We start from the raw sequence: 20,693 nt of genomic DNA on the forward strand, positions 1-20,693 counted from the left end.
TTTTCTTTCCTTTCTTTCTTTTCTTCTTTCTTTCTTTCTTTCTTTCTTTCTTTCTTTCTTTCTTTCTTTCTTTCTTTCTTTCTTTCTTTCTTTTTGGTTTTCCAAGACAGAGTTTTTCTGTGTATCTCTGGTTGTCCTAGAATTCACTCTGTAGACCAGGCTGGCCTTGAACTCACAGATATCTGCCCGCCTCTGCTTCCCTGAGAGGTGGGATTAAAGGCGTGCACCACCACCTCCCTGCTAGAAACGGACTTTCAATGGTGCAAAATTGTTAAGATTTAGACTTTTTCCTCAAGGAATATACATTTCTTTAGTAACAATGATTATTCACTATATCATATTCAAGCTATATCATATACTTAAAAACTATGTCAGCAAACTCAGCTCTTCCATCAACAAATGAGAACAGATAAGGGATCCAAGATAGTAATTTAAAACATATAAACGTATTTAGATGCTTTTGGTTTTATACATGCATGATATGCTTCAGTTCATTAGTGTCCAGTAAGAACCAGGTGGCGGTAAACCTTGTACACAATCAAAAAGTATCTTAATGTTTGCTCCATCTGTCACTTGCCCATGGCACATTTCAATCCATACGAAAAGCTAGCAGAGAGCTGCTGGTGTGATGTGGGAGGCCCACAGGGAGCTTCAGGTCAGTAGCTTTAAAGACCTGGGTTGTCAACACCCACAAGGCCTTTGAAGCAAGGCTGGCAGGGGAGGAGACCAATAAAAGAAATGGGAAAGCGACTGGGGGAGAGAGAGACAGGCAAAGAATCAGTGTGCAGCCCTGGGAGTAAATCTGAATACAGCCAGGAACTCAGAGACATCTATGATTTCCCCAGTGCCTGTCTGGATGCCAGCCTGTCCCCTAAGCTGCGCCATCCTTTCAGGCAAAATCCCTTCCTGAATTCTTAAACAGGAAGTGCAGGCGTGGAAGGTCACCACCAGTAGGCTCTAACGCCAATTAAATCACTGAGCTTCTATATGTAGATACCCACTAAAGCTGCAAAGCAACGGAAATAACTGCTTGGTAAAGGTAAGGAGTAAGAGAGAATTGACATTTAGAAACATAGGTTTCTAAAGTAAGACGAAAGTCCTGGGCAGAACTGGTGTCTGGTTACTGAGAGGAGAGTCAGTAATTGTCCCGTGGTCACACACTAGCTACCCATTTCATTGTCAGTGTCTGGAAGACAGACAAGCAGCAAGGATAGACTAAGGAACTGTCTTAGTCCAAAAGCTTGCATCTTTGCAAGGCTGTCTTGTTGGGGGTGAGAATAAGAGGAAGCCAAGACCCGCCTATCAGAACAAAATAAAATCTAAACCAACGGAAGAACAGAATACCACTGATTATACACAACTCAGCAACTTTTTAAAGCTTTTCGAGGTTTCTTTTAGTTTAATTTTCTAAATAAACCCACAAACCAGGAGAATAGACATCACCACAAACCACTTCACAGATATAAAAACAAGGGCTAACATGTCTATGGACCACACAACTGTAAATGGTTGTAGCTTAGGAGTTTGCAATTCAGGTGTCTTTACTTTAAAAAAAAAAAAAACAAGTTTAGCCCCATCAACTAGAATTTCTTTTAGAAGGTGCTTTTCAGTATTAATTTACCTTACCAACTTCTTTACCTTAAATAATATAAGGTTGTTAAGAATATCTGAGGATCAAACACGAGCAATGTGTAATTATTTGCCTTTTACTATTCAACTTACATATCTCCTAAAACATCAAGAAAATGGCATAAAGAGTTGGTTTAATAGCAAAGCATTCTTGGATTGCATGCAGAGACTAGCAAAGCCCTTTGACAATTAGCTGTCATTGTCATGTTGATGCTGTAATGTATCACTCAGCTGTATTTTGAGACAAACAACCAGGTGAGAATGTGCAGACAGATGAGATTTTAAAATGCATCTTCGTTAGCTGCCGTGGATTCAGTGAGCAATGACTGCCCTAGGCTTAGGCATTTGAACACTTGGCCCCCATTTGGTGGCGCTTCTTGCAAAGACTGTGGGTCCCCTAGAACCCTTGCTGTAGGACGCACATCACTGGGGACTGGCTTTGAGAAGTTATAGCTTCACCTCACCTCCTGCTCACTCTCTTTGCTTTGTGTTTGGTCAAGGATGTGATCTCTTAGCTTCCTGCTACAGTGCTTCCCAGTCATGAGGGACTCTCCCTCTGGAACCACAAGACAAAACAAACTTCTCCCTAGGGTGCTTTCGGTCATGAATTTCATCACAGACATAGAAAATAACAAATATATTAGCATACCAATTAATGGGTCCATCTCAATAGGAAGATGATGTGCTTGATCCAAGGAGTATCCTGGGGCTCCTCTGAGACCTAAGGAAGTGAGTATAGAGAGCTGCCATGAGATTATCTGAAAAGGAGCCTTTCCAAACAAAGGTGTTTTATGATGCCACATAAAATGTGCATTTGTTTAAAATTTGTGCTGACTCGGTCACATCATGTGACCTCATTGAGTCCTAAAAAGTCACCACAGCAGGAACTTCAGGTTTTCCTTGAGATGTGTTAAGTCAGAAAAGTGGTAAACTGGACAAGAGAGCATCACAACATTTCTTACAATGCAACCAGTGGGCCTGGAATACAAGACCAGGCTGAGCTTCCATGGAATGGGGCCAGGTAGGCACTGCGGCTCTCCTACAAGGGGCCTTTCCCAATAAAGTGACTAATCAATCCATGTTATAAGTTGAGTCTCACCTAAAACTTTCATCCCACTTAAGTTACTTTTGGGACTGACATCTGGGCTCTGAGTTCATTTGTCATATTTTTTTTTAAATTTTTTATTTATTTATTATGTATACAATATTCTGTCTGTGTGTATGTCTGCAGGCCAGAAGAGGGCACCAGACCTCATTACGGATGGTTGTGAGCCACCATGTGGTTGCAGGGAATTGAACTCAGAACCTTTGGAAGAGCAGGCGATGCTCTTAACCACTGAGCCATCTCTCCAGCCCCCCATTTGTCATATTTTTATATACGGTTATAAAATAACTATACATAATATTCTTGAACAATTTAATAATTTAGCCCTTTATAGTTTTTTTCTCTTAATAAAAACATTCCTAGGGGCCAAGGCCCCATGAACAATGAAGTCTTCTTTTCCTATAAGATGTCTGCTGTGCACTCCTGGGCAAGCAGAAGCGGTGCCACCCCCTGTTGATAATATCACCAACAACCACAAACCAGAGCCAGGCACATATAAACTCATGGAAGTGAAGTGTGGTATAAATCACTGCCCTTTTCAGAGTGAGGTTGACATCAGTGGAATTGAAAGATCCAGGTTAAATCACCAGGGCTCATCCTTTCAGTCCTGGAGACAGTGGAAGTCCTGAGGCTTTGCAGGAAGCCATAAGTGGTGAACTGGGCCAACTAAATCATTTGGTCACATCCATGTCTGCCCTGGTTAAATAAGGATCAGTGTGTCTAAATGTTTACGATGACATTATATCACTTCAAGATGTGCTGGCTGGAGCCCTCATGGTTGAATGTGGAGCAAACACATGTGAAATCACCGGACAATTTCAGAGCTTTCGTTTTCTCACAGACAAACTGCATAAAGCTAGAGATGGTATGTCTTGTTTCCCGCTTACTGAAAGCCTAAGACTATTTGATACATAATGGGCATTGAAATATTTGCTAATGACAAATAAACTAATGTCATTGAAAAAGGATAGTTTGAAGTTATTGCCTACAAAATCCAGACAAACTTTCTCTGTTTGGAAGATTGCTGGAGTGCAGAGGAAGAACGAAGCCACGCCTAGGGCACCAGCATAGGGCTGTAGTAGTGGACAGACTGTGCTGCCAACTGGGCCTGACAGCACTCTGTCCTGCTGCTGTCTGCATGTAATGACGCCTTAGCTCTGCGCTGAGTGCTGAGGCCCACGTACCTACTGTGTTGTGCCACCTGTTCACAGCAAACAGTCTGCTGCAGGTCACTGTCACCACTGCAGGGATAGTCAGGTGGGGAAGGGTGTTGGCAGCCACATGGGTCACAGGAGAATTGGATGGAAACTTCAGCACCATTATCACATCCTGCTGCATCTGATCTTTAAACATGAGTGGGCTCTGTGGAAGGAAACACTGTTGAGTAGAAAGGGGAGAGACAGAAGGAAACAGAAAGATAACTTGGTTAGTTGAAGGTATAGGTATAGGAGATGCAGACAGATAAGGCTAGCGTGAGCACAGCCATTTGAACGGTCTCCCTGGCCAGGGTACCCCCAGATAAAGCAGCTTCACCTGAAGAAGGCACAGAGAAAAATGGAGCAGGGTCTCTTAAGTCACTGAGGCAATACACTCTGCCGCTAAGAGTCAGCCTCAATTTGTATATGGCCAGGTTATCACATAGACAGCTCACAGACATAGCCACAAGATGAACATCATTGTTCAGGGAAGTAAAAAAATCAATTTGATGGGAAATTATTCAATCACTGGTTGATAATGTTAGCATGAAATATAAAGTGATTTGGCTGGCAACTGTCATCTTTGGGCTAACGTAGGGCCAGGATATAAAGGGTGAAAATACAACCACCAGTGGCCTGGTGCTCTGGCCAGTGTCTTCAGGTGTCTGGGCTCTATGCTGACCTGTTCAGGGCTTATGCCTTCTCTCTCTTATAGGTTCAGTTTACTGATTTCTTGAGCTTTTCTTCTTAAATATCTAATTCTTGATAGCAGATGCTATGAGCACTACAGAGCACTATAAATTCTATTATACAAAAACATAAAATAAGAATGCTGGAAATAGACACCACTTGGTTTTTAGACATGTTTGACGATTGTCTCTATAGAGCGCGAGCTTAGAAAGCTCATTTTCTCTTAACAGCTCCATGCCAATTTGGCATCCAATAATTCCTTGTAGGAAGGTAATGAGTTCTAACTGGGCACTTCCCCAGGATAGTTGTCGTCGTCGTCGTCGTCGTCGTCGTCGTCGTCATCATCATCATCATCATCATCATCATCATCATCATCATCATCATCATCATTAAAAACAAAGAAAAAGTAATATAGACTAGAACTCTCCCACCAAGTCGTTTCATAAGACAGATGCAGGAGACTCCTTAGGCAGTGTGGAGCTTGGCCCTCTAAGACCACATCAGGTCTGTACCATTGCTGAGAGTCATCTGGGAAGAACCTGTGTTCCATGCAAATCTTTCTGTTTTGTTACACAGAATGACCAACTGCAATCAAAAGACACCCAGTGTGGCCCTGGTCTGAGACTACATAGATGGCTGCTGTGGAGAGAAGGGTTAAAGCAAGCATGTAGATCTACTTTCCCAGGGAGAGACTGCCTGCTTCTTGGTAGAATTGAGGACACACCGGACGCTGTGTCTCACTGCCTAGTCATAGGAAACGTGAAGGGCTCAAAAACACATTAAGTAAATGAAGGAGCTAAGCATTTCTTCCATCAGAGAAACACTGGCTTACAGGCTTGCTGACGCCCACCCACTGCCCCTATCTCAGAGTTCCTCACTGAAGAGCTTGTCTCCAAGACGGTGGATACACACAGATCATCTGAGAATTCATTTGCAACTGTTTCTGTCTCAAAACATCTGTACTTTCATTTAAAAAAAATAGTAAAAGATCACAGTTTAAAAAATATATTAGAAGTATCTCAGCAAGTTTTTTTTGCCTTCATTGAATTAAATAAAAAGGGGAATGTTTGCTATATGATGATAAACTGGAAAAGGACTGCATTATTCTAAGAATGGACCTTTAAATTTTAGAATATAAAATAAAGATTACATTTTTTCCTTGCATTCTGGGATTTATGGTCTAACATGGTCAGCTCTTGATGAAGCCAGCTAGCATGTACTGGGAGCTTACATCAGGGGCTGGCCTAAGAGAGGTTCAGAAGCAGGCCTTAGATTGTCAGTGCAGGGATGCTCCAGATGCTGAAATGTCAGCACACAGCTGTTAAGTACTCAGCCACAGTCACTAGTTAGTGGTGGAAATGGTGTTTGGTTCATATCTGACTTTGGAGCTCTTATTTGTAACCAGCCTGTTTTGTTCCACAGTCACTTGGCAGGAGCCACAAATTGCCTTTAGAATCATTCACTTTTCTTAAAATGAACCACTCTTACTGACTTGTGTTTATACTGCGTGGTAATTTACAGATCTAATTTGATTTGGGGCCAGTGTGCGTGTGCCTGTGTGTACACTAATAGGCTTAGGGAGAAGTAGATGCTGCCTTTGTGAGCCCAAGATTGGGCTCACTTAATAAGCAGGACTGAAGAGTAGAAATCACACTTCCTTCTAGCATGCCCTTGAGCTTCAGAGTCATCAGATAAATGGAGAAGCCTCTGAAAATATTACTGAAATACCATTTTATTTACTTTCTACCTGTGTTCAAAGGAGAGGAAAATCCCTCCACAGGCTGATGCCTTACCAGGTGCATGGCTGAGCTCCGAGGAGGATGTGGCTCGATGAGCAACTGAGATGGCGTCTGTCCAAAATTCTGTATCTGTGCTTCCATGGCCTGGAGGGCAAGGAGGGTGACTGCCATAAGCAATATGTGTCAAAAGAGAGGTCAACACACTCTTCACAATGCAAGTGTAGCTCAAGTCAGCCATAAAAGGATCTAGAAAATTCTAGAAGTGCTCTTTTTTCAAGGTGCAGAATCCTTCGAGTGTTAGTACTTGGGGGACAAGCTTCACTTCTTCTAATCATGCTTCATTTAAGCACAGCACTGTTCTCATTACCAGAAGCTGGGGTTAAATGTGGAAATGCTAACCTGTGCATCCATGCATGCAGTTAAAGACCAGAAAACACCTTCAATACTGGACACAACACAGGTACCTTAACAAAGTCCTTTGTAAGGAGGAACGTGTGGGGGTCTCTAATGAAATAAGCTTCTGGAATCTTCTTGGAGAAAGAGAATGAGACATAATGTCTACTACTGACATGAAATACAATTCAGAACATTGTGCATTCCAGTCAACACAGAGGGCAATCTGAGGTCAGAACTCTAAGGCTTCAGTGTGGCAATCAAATAAAGCAAAGCTTTCAATACAAAAGTACATCTCAGCTTGCTACTGTGTTTTAAGACAGATCCTGGGGATATATTTATAAGGTATAAATTAGTTTCTCTTAGCTTCCCCCATGTAGACTAGAGAAAAGTCACTAAAAAGGAAAGAATTCTTTGGGTATCTTGAGCTATATACAGCATTTTATTAAAGCCTGTGCAGATATGAATATTAAAACCGTATGGCTCCCATTAAAACTAATTTCCACCTCAAACTGTCTGGATCACACAATATATCACTGCATGCATGTGTATGCCTATGTGTCTGGATGTACAACTGTTTGTTCAGAGACTTAAGCATTTCTCCTAAACATAAATTTTATAGGTAAAATATTTCAACATATTAAATTAGACTAATAAGATTTTTCCTGAGATATTGTAAATGTGTAATTTAAGTCAACAAGGAAAAGCACAATATTTACTACGATCATTACTTTGTTACCACGCTAGTTTCCCCCACTATCATGTGCAATTTGGTGCACATAAAAGTGAAATACGAAACCCACTGCTGAGCGCTGGAAGGAATGCAGGTAAGCTGGTGGATGGCTCTTGACACAACACTGCTACTAATCGCATCACTATCTACAATTCTCATTTATAAAGTACTTCAATTTAACCGTATGTCCTTCTACAACTGCATTTCAAGAAAATGTTTATCAGTAAAAATGTAAACTTTCAAATTTATTAGCAATATTAAACACAAATGGATCATTATCCACCATATTTTAACAACTGCATAAAAGGGGCTTTGGTTCATTTATTTGCAGCGACAACGGGATGAATTATTAAATCTCCTTAAGTGCTGTCCAGTTTTAATGTAACATTTATTTTCATGACATCCATTCAAATGCAAAGTGTGACTATTCAGCTAAATTGTACTCAATAGGTACCACCATACTGTCTCTCCCCATTGCGAGATTTATGGCTATAAAAGAGGGAAAGAGACCATTTCTAGTTGGCTTCACATTATTACAACAGCTCTTAAGAATTGTTTGTGGAGTAAACAATAATTTCACTGTTAAAGCAAATGTCCAATATCAGCTAAAGTCTTTCTAGCAATGGACACTGAGGTCTGTACTTTCACTCCTCCAAGAAAAAGGGCCTTCTGAGGGCGAGAAGACGGGGCTAAAGTCAACACTTCTGGCCTTCAGTCCCTGCTCCAGACACTCACTGCACAAAGAGCCAGCAAGCATCTCCCACTTACTTTGTTTCACAAACAGAAGTATTAAAATTATACCAGAAAAATGTTAGGATGCTGGTATAATTCCCAGAAATTTCTTGTTTAGTGCTCTCTGGTGATCCCTTTGGCCTGAGGCAGAGCATTCAAATCCCACATTTCTCTTTTGGGATTGTGCTTTCTTCATTCCAGATAGATGGTTTTGTGTGCCAAGGGACTGTATTCTAGAATTTATCTTCCAGGTATCCTGTGCTCCTGTCTTGCGAGTATTCTTTCCCTTCTGAATTAGAAAACTTCAGCTCTTACTGATGTTAGGAAAGCACAGTTCCACCTTCAGTCATTGAGACTCTGGTCAGGGAGCCTGCTGCCTCTCTTCTATCCCTCTGCACCTGTTCTCACATCCCCCTTAAGGGAGCCATTGGTGTCTCTGTGTTGAGCAGATAGGTACTGGGACAGCAGACCAGCCTGCTGTGATTAGGGCTCATCAAACAGCTTAGGAACCTGATTAAGTCACTGTCCTGAGACATCCTCCTCATGCAGGAGAAAGTCCTCTGTTGATGCTGTCCCTAGGCTGGGACTCTACAGATCATCACCAGCTTCCCCCATACTCGCAGAGTACAATTCCTTCCTCTGTTACAGAATTGAACACATGACTACTTGTCTGTTTGTTTACTCAGCTCGACTCTCTGCGGGTAACAACTATGGCACAGTCTTCCAGTATTTGCTGACTATAAACGTGGGCACTAGAAAGATATCTGGGCCAAGGGGGGAGTTGGTTCAGAAAATGAAAAGCACATGGACCCTTGGATAGGGACAACACAAGAGTACATTACTTACAACAGTTCAGTGCCACTGCAGCAATGAGGATGACAAATCTGAATGCTTAGTCAACATCCACACTGCCCTCAGGAAGTCTGCCACCCCGGAAGGAAGTCAGAAATGCACATGAATGCACACAATAGGGAGGACTGTGGTGGAGACAGGCCCAGACTGCATGTTTCACTTGTTTATCCCCGCCGGTTATTGCAGATGCTGTCATTTGTGAATGCTCTCTTAGTCTAGTCATTCTGAATGCTCAGGAGTATAAATAAGCAGGTATATAAGTCTAAACTTTGGAAATGAGTCTGTCAACCCAACTTCCTTTACTGAGGAGTGATCCAGTATCTGAAGATGTTTGGAAATGAGTCAGCTAAGGCAACTTCTTTCACTGAGAAGCTATTCACTATCAGAAGATGTACATCTGAGAGTCAAATAACTCTAGTAACAATCCTATATGAAACACGGCCGACACAGGTAACAAGTACAGCACTTGAGATTTCTCAACAACGAAGTGGTTGCCAAGCTTTCGGTACAAGTCCCTTGAGACACGAGCCCCACTTGAGGACCTCCAACCACCAAGCTCCACCTACACAACAGACTCAGCCCTCCAGACACAGGTGGTCAAGCTCCACCCTACCTCATAAAAACCCCAAGATCACAACTTGAACCCACAATCCCTGAGCTCGAAATCCCAACAGAACTTGAAACCCCACCAATTCCCCCTGGAAATCTCTACCCTGGAAAACTCTGCCCTCAAGAAACCCTACATAAGCCTGCCTCTCTCTCAGTTCTTTGCTGCTTCTCCCCAAGCAGAGGCACCACCCTCCTGTGTCTTTCCCAAAAGATCTTGTGTGAGGTCTGTTGTATGGTGTCACTTTGTGCTATTCCTTGGCTCCTGAAAGGACACCCTTCCCCTCAAAGCTGTAACACTTGCATTGGGGAAACTTTTTCCCTCAGAGCTGCGACACTTACACATGGCCCTTGGTGGACAATCTTTGGCTGGTGACATGAAAACATGGGTTGGCTTATTCTTAGAAAGTGGTACTGCTTATTTATTAGGCTTATGATCTCTAAATTGGAATCATGGGCTTTTCAACTACATTAACTATTGTGTATGCACAGATATGTGTGGGCCACATTCACAGTGACATACCTGCCGGTATCAGATAATAACTTGAGATCATCAGTTCTCTCTTTCCACTGTGTGGAACCTGGGTATCGGGCTCAGTGGCTAGAACCTTTACCTGGTGAAGGTCTTCTCTTTATCAAGACAGAAGCCTTAGGGATGGAATTGGAAATTTCCTTATCTTGATCTTTGTGATGGTTACAGGAATGTGAACATGTGTATAGGCAACCTTCTATCTCTCCTTAGCCAACTGCCCCACTATCTACATGCTTATCAATATTTTCTGGAATTTCTAGGAAACTAACCAGAAGGTAAACATTTTACTTGGGTGCCTTTGTGGATCAACATGATGTCTGTGACATACATTCCTGTACCCATCACTACTATTTTTATGTTGAGCAGTGTCCTATTATCAGCTTAGCACAACTTAGAAATTTTGTGGCTATTAGCAACTTTAAGTTTTAGAAACAGCTCTAGCTATTTAAAAACAGTGCACATTTTTGAAGGAGGTAGGCAGGTACCATTGGAGGAACATTTCAGAGCGGTGGTAGGCATTACCATTGGACTTGCATCCTGAACTGGGGAGGCTGCCATGGGTAGAATGCCCAATGTGCTCCAAACCGAGGTGTTGACTTGTGTACTTACATTTGTGAACCTGGAATGTAGTGATCATTGTTATAAATGAAGAGACCATTTGGAGTTGTGTGGTCTCTAGGGTATTCATGGACTGTAACTACTGTATGCCAGAATTCCCTCCGTATCTTATCAACTCATTACAAATGGAAGATCACTTTAGTTTTCTACTGTGAACTGTTTAGATGGAAATAAAAGTTCAGGGTTTTTAAATTTTTTTTTTAAAAAAACATTACAATTGTTCTATAGTGATCCTGAACAATATTTTTTTTATTAATCAGTAGAATATTCACTAGTCAGTCGTTAAATGCTTAGCATCTGTCTCTTACGCATCTGTCATGAAGCGGGTATGTTCAACACCTCAAGGAGATTTGAGCATTTAGGGTTCTGCAAGGATAGGCAGGCAAGGACACAGAAATGAGCTGTGTCCTATGCAAGGCTGAAGAAATAACTAAGATGGCAGCAGGTGACTTTTATTTCCAGCACAGATGACCTGTGGTCTTATCTGCTTAGTCATAATATAAAGCTCCGAGTAGGAAAAGGACCCAAGAGGACCACTTTCTCTGTAGTCCTCATTGTCCTCTGTCTTGTTAGACTCTTATCAGTAAAACACTCTGGCACCCAACAGTCAAATTACAGTTAGTCACATCTTAAAACAGGTCTCCTTTCTTACTGATTTTCAAGGCTCTCTAGATTTGTCTTTCTCATTAGTCAAGGCTGATACACAATGGTGCCCATTTGGAGGCAGATGGCACCAGAAACTGCCTCAGTTCCCAATTCATGAGTTAATGAGATGCCTTACACACATGCACAGAAGACCCTTGTACGGCAGCTATAGTGCAACACACTGTCCTCTCCTGACCTGCCGATCACCTTGCTTGATTGTTTTCTTTCCTCTTGTAATAGCCCCCATAGTCTCATAGTGCACTATTAGGAAGTGTGGCCTTGTTAAAGTAGGTGTGGCCTTGTTGGAGGAAGTGTGTCACTGTGAGGGTGAACTCTGAGGTCTCCTATGCTTAAGATCCCTCCCAGTGTCACAGACCATTTCCTGTTGCCTCCTGATCAACCTGTAGTCTGCACCATGTCTGCCTGCAGGCCGTCAGACTCCCCACCTCCATTCTCCCTGTCATGATGATAATGGATGAAACCTTTAAAGCTGCCCTACGCCAATTAAATGTTTTCCTTTATAAGAGCTGTTGTGTTAATGGTGTCTCCTCACAGCAATAGAATCCCTAACTAAGGCACCTTCTTACAAAGTTCCTCCTCTGTGAACAATCTGGCACTAAATCCTCAGAAAAGGAGATAAACAAGTAGGTTATATGTGTCTGTGTGTTACACATGTGCCTGTTTAGAGGAAAGGCTTCATAAACAATGTGAAAGTCAAAATCTAGGACACCTGGAGCAGCCCCTTGCTGTGCAATGCATAAAAACAAGTTGACTCTGTCCCATAATATAGGTAACCTATATGTATTTTTTTCACCCACAGAATCTTTAAAACTAGTTGTTCCTTCCTCCCTCATTCCCTGTCTTCCTTCCTCCTTCTCCTTTCAACCCTCTGTTGTCAACCTGGTGAACATCAAAAAAGCTCCTATCAAAAGAGCTGCTTTCTTCATCAAATCAGCTATTGTTAGCAGATATCAACCAGAACTCTGGTGTGAACAGCTGACTTCTCTGGAAGGACAGGGGTGAAGAAGGTCATTGGATCAACGAGTATCCATCCCCTACTCCCAACCATTTATAAGCAATTCTACCCTAATTGCAGGTGACTAGCTGGAGGTGTGAAGCCTGGGGGAAAGTTAGCTGAGAGGGACTCCAGCTAAGCGGCCAAGAGAGAGTTAGCGCCTGTGTTAGACACAGACTTTCCAAAGTGGCTGCTTAAGGGTCACCAACTCTACTCAATTTTCAAAAAGAAAAAAAAATTAAAAAGATAGTCTTTGAAAACACAGAAAAAACTTTCTGACCATTTTACCTAGTGTTGCACTTATCTCATTGTTACAGTGATTTTAACATTTAAGAGCTGTTGCTTCCATAACCAAACACAAAATATAAATTTGACATAGCAAATGTATCACCTTTCTTTTCTACCTGTAATTCTGCCTACATCACATAAAAAGTTAGAATACAATGCAACTTTGAGAATGATAAAAGAAAGGTGACTTAGTGGTGGAATATATTTTAACTGATAAGCTTTGCTTTTGGCTTATTGTTGTGATAAAACAAGATCATGTAAAGCATTACTTTTTAATGCTGGAAAACTAAGAATAAAGTAGATCAAGAAAGTAATATACATACTCTATCATTTCTTGCTTTTAAACATTAAACTATATAAAAAATTAAAGAGTTGTTTTATAGTCAACTGTTTCTAGTTCCTCAGAGAAACCACAAACAGAAATAAAAATGTTTGTATTATTGATTTAGTCATCACCTACATTAAGACTAAAACAATCTATTATGCCAAAATTATTGAATACATAAGCAACTATTTGCTAACTTAGGTTAAAAGGAAAGAACTGATCTGTGTTGGCTGGGAAGGCTGTGTTAGCCCAGGCTTGCAGGAGCAGCTCTGGTTTATTGTTACCTGCCCGGGTTTTTGAGAGGACATACAGCTCCATCTCCTTGGGACGATCAATTGTAATGATACACAAATGACTTAAGAGAAATCTATCCTGACAGGAAAATCTCCCACCCAGAATGTCTTCTTTTTTCTGCTGTACTGTTCTCTCAGATTTTGTACTTGAAGTGTACTTGGACTCAAGTCCCAGGGAAAAAGCATGGGTTTTTAATGCAGCTGATAGAGGCTGACCTGCCTTGCGTGTCTAAAATACATTGGCTTAGCTGGAAGCAACATTTCAAAGGGATGGATGCTGTTCTTTCTTCTTCGGTTCTGATCCTCAGACCTCCACATACCTTATCACTACATTCCTTGCTCTTGGCCTTTCCCCCAGGTTCAGTGGAGAGTCCAGCCTTAGCACAGAAGACAGGAGGCTGAAGGATAGATTTCCTGTGTGGTTCTCTTTGCCAGGTCTTGGTTTAGCTGTGGCTAGAATGGGCCCTGCCCTCCTGCCTCAGATCACAGTTTATTTAGGACAACACATTTCTTGCTCTATCTCTCTCCAGCACTTTGCTTCTTACCTGGGGCCTGGGTGTGTTAGCCTTCAAGTATTTTGCTTTCTCTTCCTGAACCTCTGCCTCCTGCTCACATCTCTGTAATAAGGACCATTATTACCTATTATAATTCTATTACCTCTTAAGGCAATTTTAGATGCACATAAAACATGGTTTATTATTTTAGACATTTTACATACAGTTGTGCAGTGCTCAATATCACCACAGCCCACCCCTCTATTCTCTTTTAATCCCTGGTAACCCTCATTCTACCTCCTCCTCTCTGACAGTGGCTGCTGCAGACCTCTCTTCCAAGTGGAATATTTGTGTTTCTGTGTGCGGGAGAAGGGTGGAGGCAGGGTGTTTGTTGCCTTTTTGTTTTGTTTTGCGTTGTGACCAAATTATTTTACTTAGTACAATGTCCCTAGGGTTCATCTATGTGGCAGAGGTTTTCTTTCAAAGGAAGCCTTCAGTGTCTTTGACAGGCCATGTGCTGATATCCCGGAAAGTAGTAAGAAGGCATAACCAGTGAGACATGCTGCTTACCTTTTCTGCACATCAGGACAGGACAGAGTAAAGGAAAACTGTTCTCCACCAAGAGCCAGTTTACCGAGGAAGGTCTTACAGAGGGCCCTGGTATGAGCTCCCTGGGAGAGCAGGGGTCTCTTTGCAGTCCACACTCACTAATGCCCAGAAAGACATGATGTCTTATGGAGAGGCCTTTATGTTTGGGGTTCTCTGCTCACTTTAGTACTTTTCTTTCATAAACGGAGGACTGAACCCCTAATGGCACAACCCAGAGCATTCCCCTGTCAAGCCTGCCTTGGCTGAACAGCTTTCTGTGAAATGCCTTCTCTGCTGGTCACTCAGGAGAGAAGGGGAAGAGGCTGTGGGTAGAGCGGTGCTGAAAATAGTGAGAGGGGACAGGCATGCAGGTGGCAACCTTGTAAGCTGGCGTGTCTAATCACAGAAGAGTTACTGAAAAAGATAAAAAAGCTCAAGGTTTGGCTTGGTGCGCAGAGCACAGTGACACAAACTCACCAGGTGGTGACATCGATATCCCAAAACAAAGCATGTCTTGTTATCAAGCCAAACTCATACTCAAATTATCACAGTGTTAATTCAACAGAATAAAATGTCCCCTGGTTTTGACATAAATGGGAAACAATAATTGGAAAGACTACATTGAGACTTCAAACAATTTCAAATTGGGCCATTACCAATGCGTCTGAGTCTTTACGTGAGTCCTGGACATCTAACTGAAATGACTGAGTGATATCCATTTCTGAACGGAAGCAGATGACAGTGTAATATGACTAAGCTCTATGCTGATGGGAGATGAGGAGGTGTTGAGACAGGGTTTCTCTGTAGTTTTGGATCCTGTCCTAGAACTAGCTGGTCTTGAACTCACAGAGATGGAGCGGCCTGCCACTGTCCCCCGAGTGCCGGGATTAAAGGCGTGCAACACCACTGCCTGGATGAATTAGCAATTCTCATTAGCACATAATGAAAATAACACAAAGAGGGGGAACAAAGAACTAGCTATTATACATCTGAGACTGACTAGCTACACCACATCGTGGGGAGAGGAAGAAACTGACTAGCTAAGACACAGTAAAGATCCAATGAGAAAAGAGAAACCCAAATAACAGATTAGCTAAGCATAATTCAATGTGTGCCATCAATTTCTTCAATACTAATTTCCACATTCAAAGTTTATTAACAAAATCTACAAGTAAGCCTCACTGCTGTACATATGAAACACATGGATTTGGGGTCATGGTATTTTCTTCCTCCCACCCAAACTCTGAAGAACACCTCATGCCCACTTGTGCTTCGCTGATCAAAACATAGCAGTGCTCTTTGTATTTAATTTGGATTTTGAACATGCTAAAAATTTTAAGGTAGTAAAGAAGAGATTTACTTAAGGCAATTTAGGAGTCCGTCACCAGCTATCTTTTTGCTAGTTTATTGTAATCATGAAAAGCTCTTTAGGAGAGAAGCCCTAATCAACCAGTATGAAGACAATGGGGCCCCATCACTCTGTGAGTGAATGCCAAGGGCTGCAGTCCAGCAAGGCAGCTTGTTCATGGCTCACAAACAGAGGACTGAACTCACAAATGCTTAACCTACACGATGAAGGCAACATCCCTTGCTGATACCCCTGGTTACATCAAAGGAAGACATCAGGCGTGCAGGAAGGAAAGGGCTGATTGATAGACATAGAGGAGTCACTGTGAGTACAGGAGGTAGGGCCATCGGAGCTGCCACTGTCTTTTCATTGACATTGTCGGTAAATGAAGAATGCATTGATTTTTTTCCCTTATGAACTTTATGAGTTCATCTCTCTAGGAAAGTCAGCAGCAGCTGTTTTGGATACAGACACATCTGTCTTGCTGTTCTTGACAGCCCTATCATGTTAGTGCTCTGTAGTAGCAGGAGCATTTCAGCAGGAAAATGAAGTGGAATTGAAGTGATGTAGCTACCTCCTGTGGGCATGCTCTCCTCATAGCACACACAGAGAGCAGCTCTGTTACCCCTGGCAGATCAAAAGAGAGATCAAAGCAGGGCCTGCCTAAGTAAAGACAGCTAGATGGAAAAATAGCACCTTTTTTATGATTGCTGGTAATATTAAAATGTATTGAATATTGCAAAATGCAAAACTGATGAGTATATCTGTAAATACGTAGACACTGCCTGGCCCATCTGTTCTAGGTACCAGCTGCACAACACTACTTGGCAGGCTTGTGTCTACCTCTCCCTGTCACAAAGTACTCACTTAAATCAATTTTCCTTTTGGTGAGGTTGGTAACAGGTATGATGACAAGTTTATGTCAGCTCAGAACTTAACGCTCATAGTCATTTGTTTGGTGTGAGCTTGCAGTTTCTGTCAGGATACTGACCCCACTTTTCCCTCTTGTTTCACAGGTGCAACTTCAACACCAGTGCCATGATAATGCTAACTTACTTCTCGAAAACTAATGCCATTGAACTAATGGAGAGATGCTCAGCAGTTAAGAGCACTGGCAGCTCGAGCAGAGAATCTGGGTTTGTTTCCCAGCTCTCACATGGAGGCTCACAACTGTCTGTGACTCCAGTTCCAGGGGACTCTTATGCCCTCTGCTGGCCTCCAGGGGCACTAAATGCATGTCGTGCATATATAAACCTAAGTAGAAACATATAAATTCAAATAAAATTTTAACAAATATAAACTATTGACATTGAAAGAAAAATTATAGCTATAAATAACAATTATGGACAGAAATATTAACTTAGAACAAGATATACAGTGTTATTCTTTGTATTCTTAATATCTTTAGGAGAGGCAAGAAAGACACAGTAGAGTTGCTAATATAGCTATATGGGCATGGAATATGTTTGAAACAGTGGAGGATCCTGGGATGGAGAAGCAGATGCAATGAGATGAAACCGGGTGACCTCCATTATACTATTCTCTCTGCATGTATAGAAAAGCGGCAGTGTCTCAAGTAGACCTAGCACATCTTATGAAAACAAACCTCCAACTTCATCTTCTTGGGCTGTGAGAAAGCTCAGTGGGGAAAGGCACCTGCGTCTAAGCCTGAATGCCCGAGTTCAAGATGTTCAGAAAATTAAATCTCTAACACCAAGTCCCCATGGGTCCTGCTGAATGCTCTCTTGAGTCATGTTAGGGAAGCTTAAGTTTCTAGCCCAAGTTCTAACAAGCTCCCAGATGCTAGGATTCTGCTGGACTCTGGGTCACACTTGAGGAGCAGGGAGAAAGAAAACCACAGCACCCAGTGGCTACTTAACTACAACCCTTTTTTCTATGCAGGTCACTTGGTAGGCACAAATATGAAGAAAATAGTGGCTTTTATTAATATGGGAAAAGGAGAAAGAATATTCATTCATTATCACGCTTCAAAAACCACTGCCCAAACAGTTGAGCCATCACGAGAAAAGAGCCCAGAAGATAATGATGTGAGACAAGACTTAAGGCAGTTCAAATAAATCTCTACTCTCCAGCAGACCTAGTGTTTACATATTAAGGAGCTTTGTACCAGAACTGCGCTGTCATGTTTCTGCCCAGAAGCTGTCAAGATAAAGTTTACTATCAATTACTGCTTTACAAGTATAAAATAAGTTAAGCTGTCATCATTTTCTCTGCCAGAGATCCTAAACTGTCAAAGAATGCCAATTTTTAATCTGACACAGAGAAGAAAATTATCTGTTATTCTGACCTCTAATTTCTTGACATTTTAATGCCATAATTGCTGTGGTTAGTGCTGGTTCATGACTTCACCTGTCAGGGAAGAATGAGTCAATAACCTTAAGCTATTTCTCAAATTTTAGTACTAACTTCAAAGCTGAAAATTCTAGGCAGATTATAGAATTTTTAAACAAAGGGGACATGTTAGTTTTTTTATGGTGATGTTTAGCATTTTAAAAAACATTACCTTAATTAGTCAAATTGACATTATAAAACAAACGGAAAAAACTAGCCTTCTTGCGGTTTTATATATTAATGATCTTTGCATTAAATTTATCAAAATAATCTACTTTTTTTTTTTTAGGAATCTGTGTTCAATCTTTCAGACTGAAGCATCTCTCTCAAGTTAGGGTCTAGTTGGGTAGGTCTGCAGGTTCCAAAAGAGATGTTGAAACCAGTACTGCATTTTCCCATGGGTCTTTCTCAGTGATAATGTGCAGGGAGGGCATAAACGACCATCAGCCATAGATGCACTATCTACAGAGCTGTGTCTCACGGCCATAGAGGCTGAGTCTCGCTTTGTAGAGCAGCTGAGATAGTGAGTGAGATTCCGCACTCTGGCTCTCCTGGAGCTCTTGAGTGGTTCGTAGCCTTTGCAGAAGACTGCTCTTGAAGATTGTAAATTTTGTAGGAACATGTTTCATTCTAACTTATTTACTGACATTAATGGGAATGAATGACAGGAATGATGGTGGGTAATAGGAGAGAAAAAAGTTAATTCATATTCCTTAAAAGCCCTCAACCTGTTGTTTGCACCACACTAATGGTCTTTTGTTGCCTGTGAGGAGGTGAAGCAGCTTCCCCAGCAATCCCGAATTGCTAGTGATCTTCAAAGCTAGTGCAAACACCTCTGCTGACTTGTGTTAGGGCCTGTGCTGCTGGAGGGAGGAGGTTACGGGAGGATCACAGCTCTAAGAGACAACAACTCAGACACCCGGGCAAGGGCTGAGGAGGAAAGGGTGCACAACCTAGTTTGGTTCTGAGGCTGGCAGCAAGTGTTTACTCAGAAGGAGATGCTCAAAGGAGCCAAGTCCTAAACAGAGACATCCGGCCTAGCACTAGACAGTTTGCATTACATTTTATTATTGGGGTAATAAAAACCATAATGTAACAGATTCTGTTCAGAGCATCTACATAATAAGCAAACACGAGGCTGGACCCGTTTTCGCCCAGCAAATCAGTGACAAGCACACATTTTGTGCTACAGCTCCCACGGTGCGATGAGTAAGGCTTGTGAACAACTAATTGGCTTTGCCACTGTCCAGAATAATGGTGTGACAGCTGAAGAAGCCGACACCTTCAGTGAGGTTCAAATATGCACTCAAATCATGGAAGGAATGTCTCTATTTGAATTCTGGTGTCTTTTTCCTGGCCTATTTGTCTCTTTTTCAACTGACATTTAAGGGAAAAACAAAAACCCAAAAAACAAAAACCCACTTTCCTATCACAATATGAATGATACCCAGTGGTTTTCCTCATATCCAATATATTCAAATTTGTATTTTGTCTAACATAATCAGCCTCTAATTTCCCCGTTTAAATACAGAACTTTGTTGTAGGTGGGAAAAAGCATAATAAAATACCCAGGACCAAAGATGTCCATGAAGTTTATAAATCAAGTCCAAATTGGAACTGGGCTTGGACTATAAGGATGAACTATTCCAATTTTGCCTTTTCTGATTATAAAATCATTCTCTATGGTTGGTTGAGAGAGTGAGTACCCTTGACTCCAGCATTCAGGAGGCAGAGGCAGGTGGATCTCTCTGAGTTCCAGGCCAGAATGGTCTACACAGTGAGACCCTGTCTACGGAAAAAATGTTGGAAAATATGAATTTTGTTTGTAAAAAAATTATAAAATGGGTCTGTGATAGGAAAAGGGGTGCAGCTTTAAAAATTACTTCCCATCAAATAAGCTGATCAAAATTTAGGGATCCCTGAGGGCACTGAATTCGGCAAGTGTAGTGGTCTCTGGAGGATATTTCTCACTTTACAAACAATTTCACCATACCTGGGTTCTCCCTGGATCGCTCACCCTCTGTCTGCTCCCACTCCCTTGTGCTTACGCTACTGTGCAACACAGCCTTTAATAACATGCTTGAAATGTGTTCTCCAAGTGTTCTGCCCCAAGGGATCAGTGATCGTGTGCTCTCTCTTCCTTTTCTTCTCTGCTTGGAGCATGCAAATTGAGTCTTTATTTTATAGAATATGTAAGAAATGGATACAAGATTTTTTAAGAGAGCTTTATTTCCCAAATCTGCACATTTCCTACCTCTGAAATGAAAACTGAAAAAGCATCCCAGTGCCTGGAGATGCAGCCACCACGGCTTGTTTTGCATACAACAGATGGCAGACTGCGGGTAGGATGGAGGGCAGGAGTACAGTCTCCTTGCATTAGCACTTACCTAGCAGCTGCTGCATCCTTCTCTGCCCACCTAGCCAAAGTCATTTTATGCATGGGAAGTTATTTAAATGCTATTTAATATGATTGTTTTCACTTAAAAATACTTAAAATTCCCAACTGTTAGCTGCAGACTG

At 41.8% G+C, this 20,693-nt stretch overlaps 1 protein-coding gene across 5 annotated transcripts in view; it reads right to left on the minus strand.

Annotated features, from left to right (window-relative positions):
- Nbea (neurobeachin) overlaps nt 1-20,693 on the minus strand; it is a 494,560-nt gene that overhangs the window by 21,671 nt on the left and 452,196 nt on the right. For all 5 annotated transcript variants that reach the window (XM_005344001.2, XM_026778835.1, XM_026778862.1 and 2 more), the window contains 3 exons: nt 6,414-6,503; nt 3,919-4,111; nt 2,279-2,350 (listed from right to left, as the gene is read on the minus strand). In XM_005344001.2, the coding sequence (XP_005344058.1) occupies nt 2,279-2,350; nt 3,919-4,111; nt 6,414-6,503 (355 nt within the window). The remainder of the gene's footprint in view (nt 1-2,278; nt 2,351-3,918; nt 4,112-6,413; nt 6,504-20,693) is intronic.

Source organism: Microtus ochrogaster, chromosome 1 (genome assembly GCF_000317375.1).
Source record: "Microtus ochrogaster isolate Prairie Vole_2 chromosome 1, MicOch1.0, whole genome shotgun sequence".
NCBI classification, from domain to species: Eukaryota; Metazoa; Chordata; class Mammalia; order Rodentia; family Cricetidae; genus Microtus; species Microtus ochrogaster.